Source organism: Sebastes umbrosus, chromosome 15 (genome assembly GCF_015220745.1).
Source record: "Sebastes umbrosus isolate fSebUmb1 chromosome 15, fSebUmb1.pri, whole genome shotgun sequence".
Taxonomy (NCBI): Eukaryota; Metazoa; Chordata; class Actinopteri; order Perciformes; family Sebastidae; genus Sebastes; species Sebastes umbrosus.
This window is the reverse complement of record NC_051283.1, coordinates 19,963,530-19,983,102: the sequence shown is the minus strand read 5'-3', so window position 1 is coordinate 19,983,102 and position 19,573 is coordinate 19,963,530. Positions and strand designations below refer to the sequence as shown.

At 39.6% G+C, this 19,573-nt stretch overlaps 1 protein-coding gene across 8 annotated transcripts in view; it reads right to left on the bottom strand.

The window, feature by feature from the left end:
- Positions 1-19,573, bottom strand: part of LOC119503315 (ras/Rap GTPase-activating protein SynGAP-like) — a 46,223-nt gene that overhangs the window by 15,468 nt on the left and 11,182 nt on the right. For 4 of the 8 annotated variants that reach the window (XM_037795012.1, XM_037795017.1, XM_037795013.1 and 1 more), the window contains 11 exons: positions 15,020-15,108; positions 14,592-14,722; positions 9,549-9,702; positions 8,620-8,718; positions 8,258-8,518; positions 7,830-8,165; positions 7,545-7,689; positions 6,357-6,501; positions 5,270-5,506; positions 3,847-4,048; positions 1,857-2,047 (listed from right to left, as the gene is read on the bottom strand). In XM_037795012.1, coding sequence (XP_037650940.1) covers positions 1,857-2,047; positions 3,847-4,048; positions 5,270-5,506; positions 6,357-6,501; positions 7,545-7,689; positions 7,830-8,165; positions 8,258-8,518; positions 8,620-8,718; positions 9,549-9,702; positions 14,592-14,722; positions 15,020-15,108 — 1,990 coding nt within the window. The remainder of the gene's footprint in view (positions 1-1,856; positions 2,048-3,846; positions 4,049-5,269; positions 5,507-6,356; positions 6,502-7,544; positions 7,690-7,829; positions 8,166-8,257; positions 8,519-8,619; positions 8,719-9,548; positions 9,703-14,591; positions 14,723-15,019; positions 15,109-19,573) is intronic. The other 4 variants (XM_037795014.1, XM_037795019.1, XM_037795015.1 and 1 more) reach the window with 3 other exon arrangements.

Below are 19,573 nucleotides of genomic sequence, written 5' to 3'. Positions count from 1 at the left end.
GCGGCATCTAGTGGTGTGTTTGCAGATTGCGACCAACTAAATACCCCTCCACTCTCTTTCCAAGACTGCTGTATCGTGGGCCGCAGAGTGCAAAACCATGGTAACGACGGTCGTCTCGTTCAGAGGCCATCCTTACCATAATAACACTACTTTGAGAGCAACAGAAGTCGGATGGCGGTACCACGGTTTTGCGTTACACCAGTGTCACAAGCATGTTGGAGAATTACGGTGGCCTTCAGGTAACATAAAAACGAGAAAGTCTCTCTCTAGAGCCAGTGTTTTGTTTGTCCACTCTGGGCTACTGTAGAAACATGGCGGACTCTGTGAAGAGGACCAGCTAGATATGAAGGGTTAATTCTAAGGTAACGAAAACACAAGTCTTTGTTTCAGGTGATTATACACTAATGAAAACATTGTTATGAATATTATATTCCAGTCCTGCTAATAGATCCCTGAGATGTACACACTGTTCCTTTAATATGAGGCAATATGTCATCATGGCTTGCATGGCATTGCAAGTTGTGAGCAGTTTTAATCAAAGGGTGATTTTTTTGAATAATCAGAGGCCTTAAAGGATAAAGCAGTATTTCATAAGAAAAAAAAAAAAAAGATTAGACAAGAGTTAGAAACATGAACACAATTCTGTTAATCAGAATGTGTTTTTTTTGTCATTTCCCAATTATCTTACGACTAGATTCATCTCGCTGCACCTTGTAGTGGTCCTGACTCTGGGCCAGCAGAATGTCCCATCCACTGTTTTACATAAATATTACGTGGTCAAAAAATAAGCTGTAGCTGTAACTTGTTAATTGTTAGAAGCTGTAAATTAAATTTCAAATAAAGTAAAAAAAAACTAATTGGTTAGTTTGGTAGCCAAGGCAGAACAGGGAAAAATATACAGATAAATTAATAATTTGAAAAATAATGGTAACATTCCTTTGCTATTCTCATTTCATAATGCAATGCGAAGAAACCAAAGAATTACTAAAGATGTACTCACAGTCAAGAAAAAAATGTACAGCTACAAGGTTTTATTATGCAATTGTTGCATAATAAAACATGTGGAAACACAGTGAACAGAAGGCATGCCCTCCATCCTGTCAGTCACTCGCAGTCTGTTACCTCTGGGGTTAGAGCTACGAGGAGTGGCAGGTGTGTCGTTGCTTGTGTTGCTTTGAATTTCCAGACGTTTGATCTCTGTCCTCTCACACCTGCCTGCAGCAGATTTAAGTCATTCTTATTCAATTGCATGTTTACTGCTGCAGAGTTTGTTCCAATATATTGGTATAATAGTAAACACAAAATAGCTGCAGTAGAGTCCTCCGATATTACCGCTGGTTTTCCCTTACTTAAAGTGTTCTTATTTAAACAGGTATGCTGTAATGAGAGCAACTGTCTCTTGACAATAGCAAAGCGCTGACATGAATTAAAACACAGAGGAAAGAGGTTTGGGTCGTAGAGTCTGGGAACAGATGGTGCTGGCAATTACTGATTGATAAACTACTTAAAAAGCCTGAAGAGGTGCATTAGCGTTAGCATTATGGGCTCTTAGAAATATGCCAGTGTTTTGTTTTGAGCTACTGAATTCTCATTTATTGTGTATTCTTGGCCTTTTTATGTGCTCCTGTTAATTACACCCATGTGAAACTGTAATTCCTCTGTTTATGTGCAGTAGGTGCATATTTGCAATTATGACCATTCACATTGTCTTGATAAAGTCACAGCAGGGATCAATCGTCTGTTCAAATGTAAAAGCATTAGCATTACCCTTCTTGGCTCAGTCCTCTTTGAGGACATGCAAATCCAATTTCATGTGTAGAAGCAAAAATACATAAAAGGAAACCATGATAGGATACCTGTTTAAGTCGCGCATCATAAGGCTTTGGAAGTCAGAAGACATGAGACGATTGAAGGATGGCCGCGAGAAGAGTCTGTCCTTCGGTCGGTCCGGCTGGTGATTTGCAGGCATGTGGAGCTGCGGGTTCCTCAGGGCGACGCTGATGTCATTCAGCAGCCGTGGTAGGGGTCCGAGTTTGAGGATAGCATCCTACGGCACAGAAAGGTTTCCAAAATCAAGAAAATCCAAAAGCTCACGTGCCTTATACCAGGAGTTCCCAGCCCTAGGACCATTTCATGATGTTGTAGCTGACCAGACAACTGGAGGAGGGCAAGGTGAAACCGATTACCTCATGTGCTGATGGCCTACTTTAGCTCAAAGTCATTATCCTGCCAACACACGTGTTATAAATATTTAATTTTGGGATAAAGAGGGCTTGGTAGTCAGTATCAGCAGCTTATTTTAGATATCTGAATATGTATCGGGAGACAGATTATTCAGCATTTTATGCAGCCCCGTAGAAAATGTTCCACGGCCCAGTGCTTCCGTCCGTTCAGTTCATGCCCTAGGAGTCGGAAACCTCTGCTATAGAGTGCTGCAGGAGTCCTAAAACCTGGAAATGAGTTAGCATTTTTGCACTTCCAGTTCCCTCATCTCAAAGGTAATGGGTTTTTTGAATGGGCTTTTAGTTAGGTGCCTGAAATAAGGTCTTAAAGGACCAATATGTAATATATTTACTGTAATAAATCATAAAATAAACATGATATGTCATCAGAGATTAAGGAAACATGCTAAATTGAAATACTGGATTCTCCGACAACAACGCTACAGCCAGTATGTTCTCCTTTGAAATTTCCATTCCGGTCCAGAACGTCTGTTTTTGTTTTGGATCAGTGTGATCCCGTCCACTGCCCATTTCGACACCCCGTTGCCACATATTAAACAAACTGGCATACAAGCGCAGCCTTCTGCAGCCATGGAGGCAAGCTAACGAACTTGATCAACAGAGATAACATAACATTAGATTCTACCGGACCTGAAAAGCCTCGGCACATCTCTCTGTGGTCCGTGTGCAGCTGGGTTATCGAGGGAGCGAGTATTTGAGACACAGCCGGTGAAGTGATTCCGACTACTGCTTCTGGTCAGCGGGTAACACGGTCGTGTCTAGAGGGTAACGCTCAAATTGCGAAATTTGCGCTTACTGCTATGAGTCACACCGGGGGAGCGGACGGGCCACAGCTCCAATGTTTTGATTTTGGACTGCTGTTACCGATTCTAAACGTGAGCTGTCAGTTTTACATATTGTTCCTTTACATATTAAGAAATTTTGAAATAATTAAAATATGTCAGTTGTCTATATTAGTTCGTTTATAGCCTAATATTAGCTTTTTACTTCTGGCGATTGCATTAACGCTTCAAAAATCACTACAAGTGGTGTTCAATTGTGAAGATTATTTTGCTGAACAAAACGTGTATCATAAATGTTTGTTTGCCACAGAGCTTATTTTTATGCAATAATCCAAAACCCAGTGGAAAAATCCCATTGGCTTTTTGTCGAGGGAACTCGTGCATTGCTAATTTCCTGGTTGGCCTACAAAAATACCTCATCCCTGCAGCACTCTATACACAGTATGAATCACTATTCATTCATAAAATTTTAAATGTCATTCAGAAAACGCAGAGAATGTCTTTCATGGAAGTAAGAGTACAGCAATTAAAAAGCACATAGTGTTAAGACAATTTGGGGCCGAGCATAAAATATTTATAACTTTCATTAAGTTACGGCTGTAGTACAATTTCAATAAATTAACAGTGCAAGCACTAGAGTTAAATATTAAAGTACTAATTCCACCTCAGTTTTAATGGAGTTCAAATAATAATCATGTGTCTGATGGATGGAAAACTGCAGAACCTCATTTTCCAGCTCTCCTCTCTCTACATCCTTCAGTTGGAGAAATAAATCATAATAAGATGTTTCATTTAATGCTCCAGCGTGTTCTTCCACCTACCTTGCTGAGCTGGCCCATGACTTCCCACAGTAAGCTGTGGAGCATGGACAATTCTCTGCCGAGGTCAATGTAGCCCTCAAACCCGCCAGCGTTTCCACTGGCCTCCATGTTAGAAATCTCATAGAGAAACTGCTGCATGGAGCCCCACTCCATCTCCAGGAACTCGTTCATGAAATACATGTATTCCTCCTTGGGTCCAAATCTGCAGAGACGACAATGAAAGGATACATGAAGGCAGAGAAGAAGATGGAAACGTACTGTACAGTGCACCGTGGACGGGGAAGGATCTAATATGCACAGGTCAGGAGTGTGCAGGAGTTGAGGTGAATAAAATCTCATATATTGTGAATTTGTGATTGACTTTTTTTGTTGTTGTTCCGTACTTTTAATGTCCTGTGCATATTCATTCAGTGGAAAACAATATAACAACACGGAGTATGTTTACGTGCCAATTTTGAGTCATATCTTGGATTTGATTAAGACATACTGTAATATTTACATGGAACATAGACCACCTCTACATTGTTTATCATCACTCCTTTTTTTTTTTTTACCCAGGTTTCTGAACGATGTTTCCACGCTCAAACACATAACCAGGACAAATGGTAAGTATGTTTTAAAAAAAACAAAGGTGAAGAAACATATCAAGAATATATGTTTATCTGTCAGAGGGGTTAACTTGCAGAATGGTTGTGACAAGGAATTAACAATTAGTTCACTTTGCAAGTAAAACAAAATGTATGAAAGTAAGGTGGTAAACAAATATAAAACTGGGGTATGATTATTATTGTGTATTAAATGTTTGGAACTTTGTTATTGTTTTCTTATTAGAATATGCTAAGTAGAAATGGTAAGTATATTAAGCTTATTGCAAATTTCCCCCGCTGTGGGACTAATAAAGGATTATCTTATCTTAAGCCTACACCTTTTTTCATTTCATTTAATGCCTTATTGTTTTTTACTTTATTATGTGCATTCCTTTCGGAAATTTGCTATTAAGGACTGAAATAAATAATTACTACTGCTGCATAAGTTATATAATTTCAGGATGTCTGATGATGTCTCATTTGTATCCACTGTTCCTGAAATGTAGAGTCTATTAAATGATCACCAAAGTTTTGATGTCTTAATTATGCAGTAGGTGCATATTTAAGCCAGTAGAATTGTTTTAATATTCAAAGAAATGTCAGTAAAGGGTACAGGAGTGAAGGTGGGAACAAAATGAGTCGCAGCTAAAAGCTTTGGAGCTCACCGAGGGTGAGTAACAGTTTATACTGCCACAGTCAAAACTGCAAGCCTCTATTTCCGTGATGTTATTCTGAGATGCATCCCACTTCGCACAGGCGTCAGCGTCTAGGAATCTAAAAATGAACTGAATCATATTAATGTTGGTGTAAGAGGACAGGCGATGACAGGGACTCACTTGCTGAAGCTGGCCAGGTTCTGCATCACCTTGGCTATGAGCGTGAGTGTGCGGGACGTGCGCTCAGCGGGGTACTCCTGCATTAGGTTGAACAGGGAGGGGGACATGATGGCTGGGCACATGAAGCGAAGGAACAGGGAGGAGCTGATGAGGCTGTCGGCGAGATCCTCTCTTCCACGCTCAGCACATCTGGCTCTCCACGAGGCAAAAACTTCTTTCAGCTCCCGGGGAAATATGCTGAAACAAGAAGATGATTTTATTACCGCATTGTCAAGGAGAACGGCAAGATCAAGTCCAGCAGCTTATCCGAAGCCCTCAGGAATTCATCAAGGTCAGGAGACTAAAATATACAGTACGGCAAATTACTGGACCATACCCTGCTCAGGATGGAGAATGTGTTTATGAAAACCTTTTTTTAAACCATCTTATGGGATGTTGACAATTTTATTGATTATATTAGTGGGGAAAAAACATCTAAGTAGTAAATAATCACGTTCAAATTCAATTATCTCTGTTTAAATATCAGCATTCGCATAAAGTAAGTTTTCATTTCGTTGTTGCTATAGAGACAAAAGGAGACAAATTTTTTGTGAATTAAAAAGACAGAAGTTGAAAATATAAAGCTGAAATTTGGAACTGAAAGCTAGATCTTAAACTCTGGGGGGGGGGGGGAATCATTTATTTTATAATTTTATAATTTTTTTTCCCCAAATTCTGTAACGGTTTCAATACAAAAGATTTTTTGTGTCAGATCTTATTTTTCAGTTTCAGATTTTCTGTTTTCTGCTAGAAATCATTTATTTTTCAGCTGACTTTTGCCTCTCTGCTGGTGTGGAGGGGTGGGATCAACGGAGAGGTTGAGACCTTTGCTCAATCATGCTGCCTTCAGGAGATGTGGGAACTGGGAAAGGTAAGACTCAGAATCTTCTACATTTCATATCAAAGTGATTGCCGTGGACCAAAATGGACGTCAGACAGAGAGACAGTTGCTGGCTGTTTTAGACCCTCCGTGGCACCAATCAATACAGACACAGAACAGATACATGCTTACAGTTTTCTGAGGGCCAAATAGGGGGGGAAAACTAACCAAAGAGAGTTGATAATCTTGCAGAGTAACAGCTCACAACACATTCGAAGGTTGGCTTGATGGTCAGCAAGGACTGACGGTGGGACGCGCATGGGATCCACCTCACAGTTCTCCTCAGACTCATATAAGGCTCGAATGAAGTCACCTGTAAGTTGTAGATCACACAATCATTATGTTTTCCAAAATGCACTTTTAAAAGGTGCAGTGTGTAGGCATCTAGCGGTGAGGTTGCAGATTGCAAACAACTGAAACTTCTCCTGTGTGCCAAAACGTTCCGTTCTGGGCTACAGTAGAAACGTGGCGGCCCACTTCGCTCCCTATGTAGATATAAACGGTCATTCTAAGGTAGAAAAAAAAAATATGATTCCTGTTTTCAGGTGATTATACACTAAAGAAAACACTTATTAATATTATTTCTGCCAATAGATCCCCTTAAATGCAACACCCTGTTCCTTTAAGAGAAAAAGTTTAGCAATAAACTGCTCTGACAGATGGATCAGGAGGATACGACTGCACATACGCTGTACTTCTCAAAGTTACTGAGAATAAAAAGCAAACAATGTTTCCTCTTACAAGGAATAAAATAAGAAAACTATGTCACTCACTAAGGTCCCGTGATTATAATGATTACGACAGTATACAAACATGTTAAGAAGAGCTAATATGTGAATTACCAATTTGTTAAACAATGGCTGTTTGGAGGAAGTTAATATTAAAACTTAAAAATATAAATGTAAACTATACATGTAATAAATGGGATAAAACATGACTACTATGTTGTTCTTTGTATCAAGTACAGTATACTGAATTGGAGATTGTGTGCATCAAGAAAAAACATAAACAGCTAATCCAACTATTCTTACTATTTTTCTTTCATTGCAAGAGAGAATAAAAGAAGAAATTAGCATTTTATGTTATGACACAGAATCATATTAAAGCACAATCCCCATTTGTTGATGTGACATTTAGACAGGTCTTCATCAGACTAGCGTTTCTAAAATACTGCTACCACAACAAATAAGAATAATTTGGGAAAATGTCACAAATGTAGTTCAAACTATCTCAACATTAAACAATGTCACAGTCATTTTTTGCTAAATGACAGATGTTGTTTATGCTGGAAATTAGCCTTCAAAAAAGCTCCTTTCATCAGATTACATACACGTGATGCGCAGTCAGCATCCTCACCTATAGCATCCTTGAGGTATCTGTGACCTATTAGTTTGAGGTACTCTTCCACAGCCTTCGTAGCTAGCGTGTTCTCCCGAAAGATCAAGTGCTCGCGCTCCATGAACCGATCCACCTCACACATCGCCATGTCAGACAGGAACTCCTGAGAAGAGATTACATTTTCAGTTAAGTAGTAAAGGAAACATTATTTTAATTTTAAACTTATTCCAATAAAACAAACCTACAGATCATACAAATAACAGCAACACTACGCACTCAGGTTACATTCGACCCTTTGTTTACCTTTGTCTTCCCTGTGCTTTGCAGGATGTGCACTAGAGCGAATGCCACCTCCTCTTTGCTTTTCACACTCAGCAGCGGCTCCAGAACGGCACACAGTGTTCTGTAGTTGTTGGTGATGTACTCTGCAAACTCCTTGTACAGCTCCATCGGGAGGATGTTCATTGTCTGGTAGCGAGACTTGACTCGTAGTGAGGCGTTGATCACTTTGGTACTTCCAACGCCGCCGCTTTTGTTCAAGACACTGGACTGTATCACCGGGTACCACTGCTCCACAAACTGCCGGCCCGTGATGCTGGAGATGGGGATGCTGACAAGGCCTAGATATGTGCTTTTCTCCTACATCACCAAGAAAAACAAAATAAAATAGCACAATTGTAGCACAATAAAATGTTTTGGACTTTTTTTTAGATCGATACAGAAGATATTACCTTGCGTCTTTTTTTATCAGTTTCCTTGTAGAGGTGCAAACGAAGGCTACGAATGGTAGGCAAATTGTTAAATTCAAAATGCTCGCCCCAGAAGACGGTGTCGGTCCGGGGTTTGCTGGTGGTGCGTGCGTACAGCATGTCATCCAGACACAGCTCACAATAGTAGCGTTTCTTAGCCGGGAGGTCTCGAGCTTCAATGATCCACAACTTGAGCACATTGTCCACCCGTCTGCTGTTGTCCTGGAAGTGAAACGAGGAGTTCTGTTACTGCATTATAACAGTCCTTATTCACATCTGTCCTTAATATTGCACCCTGGATCTTGTCATTTAAATTTAAAGTGAAAATAATCTATTGTATCTACCTTGTTGGGTTTGACAGCTCGTTGCAGATTTTCAATCCACTTGTCTCTTTCAGAAGCTGAGCGGCAGGCAAAACATTTTGTCCCTGAATTGGTGGTCACCTGCAGACATATTCATTACTATAAAATATTCCTTCTATGGCTGCAACTAACAGGTACGATTAATCTTTTGTTTTTGATTTTTTGTGATTACGGTTAAATAAATGTAATTGATAGTACTGTTAGACTGCTGCTTGACCACTCTGTTAATACAGGTGCGGGCCTCACTTTGTGTGCGGCGAATCGGAGAGCAAATAGGTTTTTGACAGCAAAATTTTGTCACCAACAAATATGGATTGAAGTAGAATATTTTGTGAGATAAAAACATGTTGTGAATTTTTTTAAATGATAACATCTATCCTTCTTTCAATAAATGTTGACTTTTGGACTTGACAACGCTCTACAGTTATTGGAAATGTTTGGATCACACAGTCGGAAACAATCCCACGCAGCCGCTACTGGAATCTAATTCTACAAATAGTATAATACTAATAATATTAGTGTAACCTAATATCTAAGGACTCTTGTATAACTTATCCAATTATCCAGTAAGTGTGTTATTATGATTTTAGTTATACTGTAATTGTGCAAATCTAAGTTTGACAACCTCAGAGCAGACAAATCCTCGCGCACCACCGTTAATCTTTGACGCCCACCCTAAAATGATAATCAAGTTATCATTTTAGCATGAATTCCTTAAACACTATTTATCAAAGTTAGGAGAGAGTGCCTTTATAGTGGCACCTGATTTGATACTTTTACATACGAAAAATATTTTGTTAAAATTCAATTAAATTGGTTGGTTGGCTAAAGAAATCTACAATTAGTTTTAAACAATAAGCCCATTAGAAGGCAGGTAAAGCCAGGGAGAATGAAATGGTTACACAACACACCTCAAAGCAGTACTCTTGTCCTAAAATGCTAGAGTGGACAGGTTTAATTATGGCATCTTCATCCAAAACTAGGTCCAAAGCCTCCGCAGCACTGCTAGGAGAAAGTAGGGATTCATGGGAGTGGGATTCTTTGAAGCTCTGCATCAAGCGTGTCCTGGTGAGAGAAGAATTCAGATATGATTATATATTACATTATAATCATATTTTATTATATATATATATGGTCTTCTCAGATAAACAATCCAGAAAGGTTTTCATATAACAAAGCATGAGTCACTGCAGCTCAGAAATCCTCACTCCTGCAATTTGATTTTTGAGATCTGATCCTTTTATAATGAGTTTATGGAGAAGCTAAGAATACCAGATTCTCAGATCTGGTGTTTGCAGTTTGGTCTGTTGACTCAACTCATGTGAGTCATACTGCATGTTGGGTAAATTGGCCCACAGTGACTCAGTTTGTGGTTTTGCCTGGAAAAGAATGAAAAAATGCTAATGTAAATGATGCTATTGCCTACCGTGCTAATCTGCAGAAAGGCAAAAGGCACAGTGGATTAAACCTGATCAATCGCTGCGTTACTTTTAGAAGATGGCAGCTCTATCTTGAAAAACGTATTTTATTTCAATCGTCACATACATAGTATACATACACAAAATCTGAGTCTGCATTTAACCCATCCTAAGCATTTAGGATCAGTGGGCTGCTGTAAAACGCCCGGGGAGCAACTTGGGCTTCAGTGTCTCGCTCAAGGACACTGCGACATGCAGATAGAAAGAGCCGAACCAGGATTGAACCACCAACCTTGTGAATAAAGGACGACCCGCTCTACCCACTGAGCCACAGCCGCCCAAAAAAGAAAAATGGTGGTGGAAAACGAGGCAAAAAGTTGTTTAACCGGTATATAAACCTTTGTTCAAAACATGATAAATTGTGGATTTACAGGGTGTTATGTGCCAGACTTTTATTTATTTATATTTTTTTTACACTATAGTGGTGTTAGTAGGTGGATTTGTTACCTTTGAACAGACCCAGGGTAGCGTTTTCTCACTCTTTCAAGCATAGACTGTATATAAAGATGACAAAAAGGGAAGCCAACATTTTCCGGATACGGGAGCTGCTATCTTGAGATTTTGACGACATTTGGAGCCAGAATCTGGGCAGTAGTGATCGCGGGGCTGGAGTTGCGGTATCAAGGTCCCACTCACACACCCGCCCGAGCCAATCACGAGCCGAGCATGGACGCAGCTGGTTAGTAATTAGAGACTCACAGCTGTCAATCATGATACTCACTACCTTTTTATAGCATCAAATAACTAATTGAAACCATACTTATCAGAAAAATGAACACTTGAACGAACATCAGTGTAACTAAAATATGCGTATATGACCTTATGACCTATACAGAAGCCAGCCACCAGGCGGCAATCAAGATTAAGTGGCTTCACTTTTAGGAGCCGTCATGTCGTCTATCTTTATATACACTACACACTACAGCTTCATATTTAACAGACAATTATGACAGTGGTGTCAATCTTCTCATATATCTTCTCACAGTGAGAACGTTAACAAGCGTATTTCCCAAACTGTTGAATTATTCCTTTAACATTTTCTCAAACCAGTCCTGAAGAAGAATGAGCTGAAAATGTGGCGTTCGTCTGCACTGAGAAGCTGGAGCTAGCATGTTGCATTATTAACACTGGCTTTGAACATAAGAGAGAAAAATGAAGGAAAAGAAAAAGCAGCGGCTTTGAAGAAACACCTGATAATTATGCAGCAAATGAGGAGCCCTAATTTAAGGCCAGATTTAATGCTGGTCAGAGGTGCAGTGAATCGTCTAGTGTGAGGAGCAGTGCTATCGCAGAATGCAGTACACCAGAAAGGCTTTGGTAAACCGACTTGGCAGCAGGGGTAGAGCAGCTGTGTTGGAAAGCTAGAGTGTGAAGTTGGACGCCGAGGGTTTATAGCAAAGTCAACTTAACACTACTGAGTGAATTAAGCGTGTGTGGGCAGAACTCGAAGCAGGCTGTGAAGGCAGCTGTCTGAGGCAGCGGTGGGAGCTGGTGAACGGCCGTGGTTCGAGGGGAAAGAGCACTGACTGTGGCAGAAAGTCCCTTTAACCCCAACACCATTAGATACCCACACCACCTCCTTCAGTGCTGCCTCCACAGAATACATTTCCAATAATATAATTCATTTTAACATTTGAACTTGGCTTCCGCATTGACGCTCACCCTGCATTTTTACTAAAAAAAAGGATTTTTACATCCCGTGCTAAACAACACATTCGTCATCTCTGAGCATCGGACATCCACACCTGCCCTGAAAATGTCTATTATGCATCTCCTGTGGTGGGAGGAAAGTGTACTGTCAGCGTTACATTTTTTTTACTTTCTGCCTCTCCCTCTCTAGATCTGTACATTTCTATTCATATGTGCGTCGTGACAGGATTGTGTGAGAACTGCATAAAATTTTGGTCACAATGCAAGTCTGAACCCTTCGGGATGTGACCTCAAGTCAGAATGCAAAAACAAGAAAAAGCTGCCATGAGAGCCTCTGGAGCTGCAAGCTATTGCGTCCTGATGATTGGAAAACAGAAATCACACTGATAAATGAAGGCATAATGTGTAATTCCCTTTTGTGCACTGATGAAAAGAATAACACCTGCACAAACCACAAATTAATTAAAAAGACATGGTTTCAACCCCAGCCGGCTCTTTGTTAGGTCAAAATGTTTAAACATGGTCACCTTGTCCATTTATAGACTGATAGGCTTTATGATGGCAGATGTAATTAACCATCCGACCCTCCCAGGGTGCCTGAAAGCTCTCTGGAAAAAGATCAAACCATCTGTGAATGTTACGCTGAATGCAATGTCCTTCATTCTGCAGGGCTTTGCTTTTGTCAGAGTGGTTGATAAGAAGCCACAGTTTAAGTTAAGAGCGTCAGGTGGGCTCCTCAGAGCATCCGGCGCCAGTGTGGGATTTTTTTCACATTATGCTTCAGCCACATAAAAACACACGTAGCTCTTTAAAACATCGATTTTACTTTTTTTCAGGGAAGGGTTAAAAGACATCTTCCCTCAGAATAACACAAACGCTAATGTGCCATGTGAGTAATAATAATAATAATAATAATAGACATTTCGACTTCATCACAGCAGGAAGAGTACATTTGTAACTGAAAACATTAACAATGGAACTGTTCTATTTAAGTAGCCCAGTAAGCCATATTAGCAGGAACACCTCGTCATTAATGATGTTATTTACACTTTTGCTTTTCCTGCTATGATGAGTAAAATGTCTGCTGTGTAAATAGTCTATTACAGGACAAAGGCTAATTGGATTTGACTACATTTCCCATGATTCTCATCAGTCGGTTGCTTTAAAAGACACAAGGAAATAAAAAAAAATAAAAAAATTGACCGACAGAGCGAATTGAATGAGACCTTTAAGTTGAAAATAAAGTCAGCAAACGGACTCAGTGTAAGCTACTGGTCATACCAGACCAAGCGAGGCTTTAACAGCAAAACCAAGAGTGTATTGAAATGAGCAAGGTTGTGTTTTATTACTTATGAATTCAGCTTTTTATTTACAAAAGGAGGAATGTGATATTTCTTCTTTCAAAAGTTACTAGTCTCACTTTAAATTGTTTTAAAGTCATTTCAGTTTGAATCAAAGTATTGGACTGACAGACTGAGATTGTTCCTCCTAGACACAATTGTCATAAACAGTATCAGTACCCTCAGTAACAACTGCCACATTCTGCTTTAATACAGCGCACTATAATTACATACACTATCATTACAGCACACGATCAGCTTGTTCTGTAATAAGAGGCAACCTTGAAGGAGGTTAGCAATGTTCTAGCTGCAGCTCAAAAAGAAATGCAGCAGCAAAAAGTGAGAGGTTTCAATGCAGAGGCAATTCTAGTTGGTAGTCACAGCTAACCCACTGAAGTAACACCCGGTACACAATGCGGCACACGTCCGCCATCCAAGCAAGAACAGATTTGACTGTTGATGGCTGAGTAGCATCCAAAGCTTAAAGCTGCTCCAGATCTAAGTGCATAAATGGGTGTATATAAGTCACATGTACTGTCATCAGGGCAGAACTGTGGCTAAGTGATTAACACCATCACCTCGCAGTAAAAAAGGAGCATCCTGGTGGTTAAGACGCACATCATACAGCCACAATTTCCCTGGACTTGATTCCATCTGGGAGCATTTGTTGCATGTCATACTCCTCTCTTTCTCCCCCACGTTTCTTGTGAGGCTCTACACGTTCAACTATCAAACAAAGGCAAAAATAACAAAACGTCTCTGGTTCTCTCTGCGTGGGGTTAGCGTATTCTCCCTGGCTTTGTGTGGGTTTCCGCTGGGTGCTCCAGCTTCCTCCCACAGTCCAAGAACATGATCCCGAGGACCGAGCTGCAATCATTTGTATCTTTTATTTTGTCATGATCACATAATTATTGCATGATCTTGACACAACACAAACTGTAACAGTCATGCCTGTCTGATGATTATAGATGATTACCACTTCAGATCTTCAATCTATTGCTCATGACAGTTCGGGTAGTTCTGATATGATAAATAATTATCTCCTAAAATGGAAGGAGTCTCTGTATGTATGTCTGTCCTTCGATTTTCTCAACAACAGTTCGTCCGATCGACTTCACACTTGGCGGGTGTATTGCTGAAGTGCAGTGTTGGGTGCGAGCTCTTGAGATCTACGGGACATATTTGTTAGTGGTGCGTTATGTACACACCGTGTAGTGTATTGAGAGGGGACCCCTATTAACCATTACACCGCCGAACGGCATGCTGGGAACAGCTCTCTCTCTGTCGCTCACTATAGTACATTTAAGAAAAGATAAAGAAAGAGAGCCTGGAGATCTACGGGACATATGTTTTTAGTACGTCAATTCATCTTCACACTTGGCATGTCGGGTATATTGCTCTGGACCGAAAGAAGCGCTCTGAATTACAAAACAGTTGGTATTACCTTGAATTTACAGTATGAACGCACACAGTATCAGTTACTCACCTCTCTTGGTCGGCACTTCGAAACCGGGGCAAAATCATTTGTCTGAAGCTGCTGGTCCGGTCCAGTTTGGGTTGACTTTTGGCCCTCTTGATCGAGCCCTTCAGTCGCCGATTGAGAAAACTCTTAAGTTTCAACACGGGAAAATAGAAAAAACAGTGTAAAAGCACTGCCCCAACTGAATAAAGGGCATAATGCAATAAAAAAAAATATCCATCATTTACAAGCAGGTTTAGCTAGAAACTTAATGTATGAAAATCATCTATGAAAACTCTCCCTCAATCATCACATTGGCTTTGCTTCGCCAGCGGGAATTTAAAATCGGACTGGGCCCGAAAAAAAGCCAACGTGTATGTGTTTTTTTATGTGAAAAAGAGAAAGCTTACATACAGTATGCATCAGCAGAGTGTGACCAATGTTAGTGTACTCACCGGCTGTCTGAAGGGCTGTGGGGTGGCATTTGGAGGGGTCTCCATGCTCGACTGTCTTACAGAGGCAAAACTTGCCCTGCGAGATTGGTCTATAAGAAGAGAAAGGAATAAAAAGAGATCAATTAATAACAACATTAGAGACATAAAATCATTATACTTATAGTCAACTACTGCAGGTGTTTTTCCTAAATGTATCATTCCAATGAATATAAAATGTTTTTTCCTGCATCTGAATCCAGATAAAACATCAAAATGCATTATGTTTTGTGAAAGATGATTTTTGGAGTATACCAACATGCTGGGAATATTAGGATTGTGATGATCAACTGTGAGTCAGACTAGTGGCTGCTGAGTTAAGGCCATTTAAATGCATCATGTTGCTGTAGGGCTGTTGCTGAGTAAATTTCCATCTAATTTTGCTCAGACAGAGTTAATCTGTGCTTGTGTCATCTAAATTAGCTAGCAATTACACAATGCGTTGAACGATGATGACAATTTAATGACAAGTGAGTCACGCTTACTTTGGCAGCCAATAATAGGAAAATGGTATGGAATCAGAAAACAGATTCATAACTTTTTGAGCTCACCCAAATACAATTTACACCAGATTTGGTGAAGAAAGGATAAAATATGTAAGAGAAGTGCTTTTTCCTCCACTTTGAATAACAATTAACAGTGTGTGTTGGCTTACAAAGCGCTCTGACACTCTTGTGAGACTTTAAAACAACATGAAGCCATGAACAATATAACAGAAATGTGATGATGTAATAACAATATGACACAAAATGTCCCTTGAAAGAAGTCACAAAAGGAATAAAAGACATTAGTACAATATTGCAGCTTAACGGATAACAACATGCAACATATCCTCATGATATCTTATGAAAAGTTATTCCTCATTTTTCGTGCATTTTCCTACGAATATCAAGCAACACGTGACACACGTGTCAATTTCAGCTACAGTCTTTTCAAAATAAACTTCCATCTTCACAGGAAAGAACTTGGTTAGGTTTAGGCAACAAAACTACTTAGTTAGGTTTAGGAAAAGATGGTGGTTTGGGTTATAATGACACCGGAAGTAGGGTAACTTAAGTACGGAAGTTATGTCACAAAAAACAGTTAGTAAGGTTTAGGAAAAGATCGTGGTTTAGGTTGAAATAACATCAGAAGTAGCGTAACTTAAGTACGGAAGTTACGTGACAAATATATCAACATTGACTTCTGGTTTCACACTGGACACGAATGCCAGCCTCCTGTGCGAAAATCTGGTGTTTTTTGACCCACCTATCCATCCTCCCCACGCTGCATTTGTCACTCTTTATACTTCCTAGTTCACGATTGCGTGGATTACATAATAATTTATTCCGTGGGATATATATACGAATTACAGTGCATTACTTTTTGTAGGTAAAGCTGTGTGAGAACAGCCTGGATAATGTCATTATAATGTTGAATCATTATATAATAACTTGAATTGTTATACTGTTTATACTTTATTACTTATTTAAGTCATATTTATTGATGTTATTGTTACATTATCACTAATAAATACAATATGTCACACCTTTATGAGGTCATAACCAACAGTTTATTTCCAATCAGTTAAGAGGGACACTTTATTACATTCTGACAAGTTGTTACATTATCTTATTCATAGCTTCTGTCATTACCTTGCAGCTGCTTTGGTCATGTACAGAAAGCATTATATAAGCATTAAATAACAACATGACAAACACATAATAGCCACAAATAAGCTGTTAGCACATCAACAATGCAGAATAGGAGGTTTAAATAAAGCTCACCAACAAGGACAGACAGCTACAGCCTCCAAATAACCACAAAGAACAACACAGACAATATTAGACGCTATTCATCGCTCCCCCATTGTGAAACATTCTGCATCCAAGGCCAGTGGAAAATGACGCAAAACCTGATGTGAGAATTAAATTGGCCCCCTCTATAGTGGGAAGAAGTAACAATGAGTCATCTTGAACTTTATGGTTTTCGTCTGACTTTGGGCTTTGTGCATACTTGAACATGGTGATGGATCTATAAAAGTATAGACAGTTGTCTGTAGGGAATCAGATCTGATGCATTTCGCTACATGACTGTGTGATGAGGCCAATGCACAGGAGCAGGAGCATCCTTCAGACTCCAAAAATCCATATCTCTTCATACGAGCAATGACATAAATGCAAGAGGGGTTTTTTTTATAAACCGAGCTTTCTATTTTTATGGGACATTTTATGTAAAATTCTTCCCTCTTGAAAAATGTTCCTATTTCCTAGCCTGGTTCCAGACCTGTGAATCACCACCCACATGTGCAATTTGTTCTGCAATTCAAATAGGTCTGGTATTGAGAAAACAATGGACCAATCAGAGTTTAGTAGGCGGAATAAAAAAAAGGGGGACATCATCTGCTACATCGCTAATTAGCTACATTCACTGAAAAACAGTGACGAGCGTGTATTGACGCCGCTGTACACGTGTTGTACGTAGAAAGTTACAGAAATAACAACTCTCAAATTGACAAATTTCTTGGCAGCTCTTGGCTACCGTAGATTCTGTGTCAAGTGAATTATGACATTTTGGGACAGTTACAATATGTCACTCCGTACCGACACATTAGAGCAAAGCATAACAAAATAACCTCCCCATTTGACAAGAAATGAGATAAGATGAGCACAAGGGCAGGCTGAATGAAAAAAAAAAAAAGGTTAAACAAAATGTCAATTCAGTCTGATTATCAGGCTACCAATTTCCAGCTAAACACGGTTCAGGGTTTTTAATAACAGCAATACAAGGGGGAATGAAGCATGTCTAAAAGGTGAAACGTCGCCCTTACTCGAGGCCAAAGACGATTTTTTTTTAGCCCTGGTTGTACAATAAAGCCTCATCCTATTATATATTCATATATTTTTAGGATTTTATGCATTTTCTAAGATGGTTGTGTAATCAAATTTACTCATCATACATTTGAAGTGTGGCATAAAATGTCACAGATTCGGCCATAGGTTGGTCTCTTAAAGCTAAAAACGTGATTGTGAGTCATTCTGCTCTTCTATTTTTGTCTGTGATTGATCCATTGGAGCAAATTATTATTATTTTTTTCTTTTAGAAATTCCCCATTACCCAAAGGGACCTGTTTTTTTTTCCCTTTTGCAACAGAGAAACAAGACACTCTGTCGTCCTATGATTTCCTCACTCCCAAAGCCTCTAAATAGGCGACTCTCCAGGTTCTATTCTGAATCCAAGCTAATTGTTTGGTATCCATGGAAACAACTCCAAGGGCTTCTACTTGAACTGTAGAAGATATTGGCACAAAACTGCACAATAAAGATGATGAAAGACACAAAGTAACATGCTGCACAACACTGCGCTTCTGGTAGCAGTGAAGTGAGTGAACTGATCAGACCTATCTTCCTCAACTGAAGGAAATATTTCACTCTCCTTTTTGCCTCATATGGGGCTCAATCCTGACACCCCTCATTGTACGTGGAGGAATATTCAACATCACTGCCACCAAAACCGTCACCTGCTACATGTGGTGCTTTAAGTAAACGTGACATATTATAACACATGGATGTGTTCACATGGGCTATTCTGAATGTAAATTGCTGTCAGGACGGAGTGTGTGGGTGGCAACAGCCTCTAGCTAACTGTGATACAGAGGGAGAGAAAGACAGAAAGAAGAAGACTGAGTGGGTGTTGGAGAAACATACTCAACCTTTAGTATATATCTCTCTATTAATACACATTTGGAAACTTTATATTTCAATAAATTGAATAAAATCATAACCTTTTTACACAGGGTTGCTTTCTCTTTTGTTATAGACATAAACTAGATGCAATATAAGGGTACAGTGTGCCATCCCTCAAGCTAAGCGGTCACGGCATGAGCAGCCCCATCGAGTACAAACTGTAAAATTGTTTTTTAATAACCATGAAATCTCGCAGCAGCTATTAATTAAGCAAAATATGTACTTAATGAAAACCAACCCCAAATTTCCATTCAACCCATGGGAAATAATAATCACTGAAATTACAATTAGGGATGCACCGATGCAATGTGCCAGATCGATATCAGCACCAATACTGACCTTATTAGCCGGGCTGTATCGGCTGTGACAACACCAATCCACATTAAAGCTTCAGTAGGCAGAACGTTTTTGCATCATTTGGCAAAAATTCCATAATAACCTTTCAGCATATCTTAATTCAAGTGTTCTGAGAGAAAACAAGACTTCTGCACCTCCTCATGCCTCTGTTTTCAGGCGTTAAATACTCTCACCCGTGACGGGAGACTTTGGCCAATCACAGGTCATTTCAGAGATCGAGAGCGTTCCTATTGGCTGTGTTCCGGCTGGTGGGCGGTGCTTGGTATTTCCTCAACAGATCTCAACATGAATGACGGGTCACAAACTTTCTCGTTTTACAGATAATCAGTACACTACAAGATGTTTCTGAAAACATTTGAGGTTAGAAATAGGCATTACAGTAACAGAATATTGATTCATATTTGATCAGCGCTGCCTAGTTTGACCGTTTGATTGG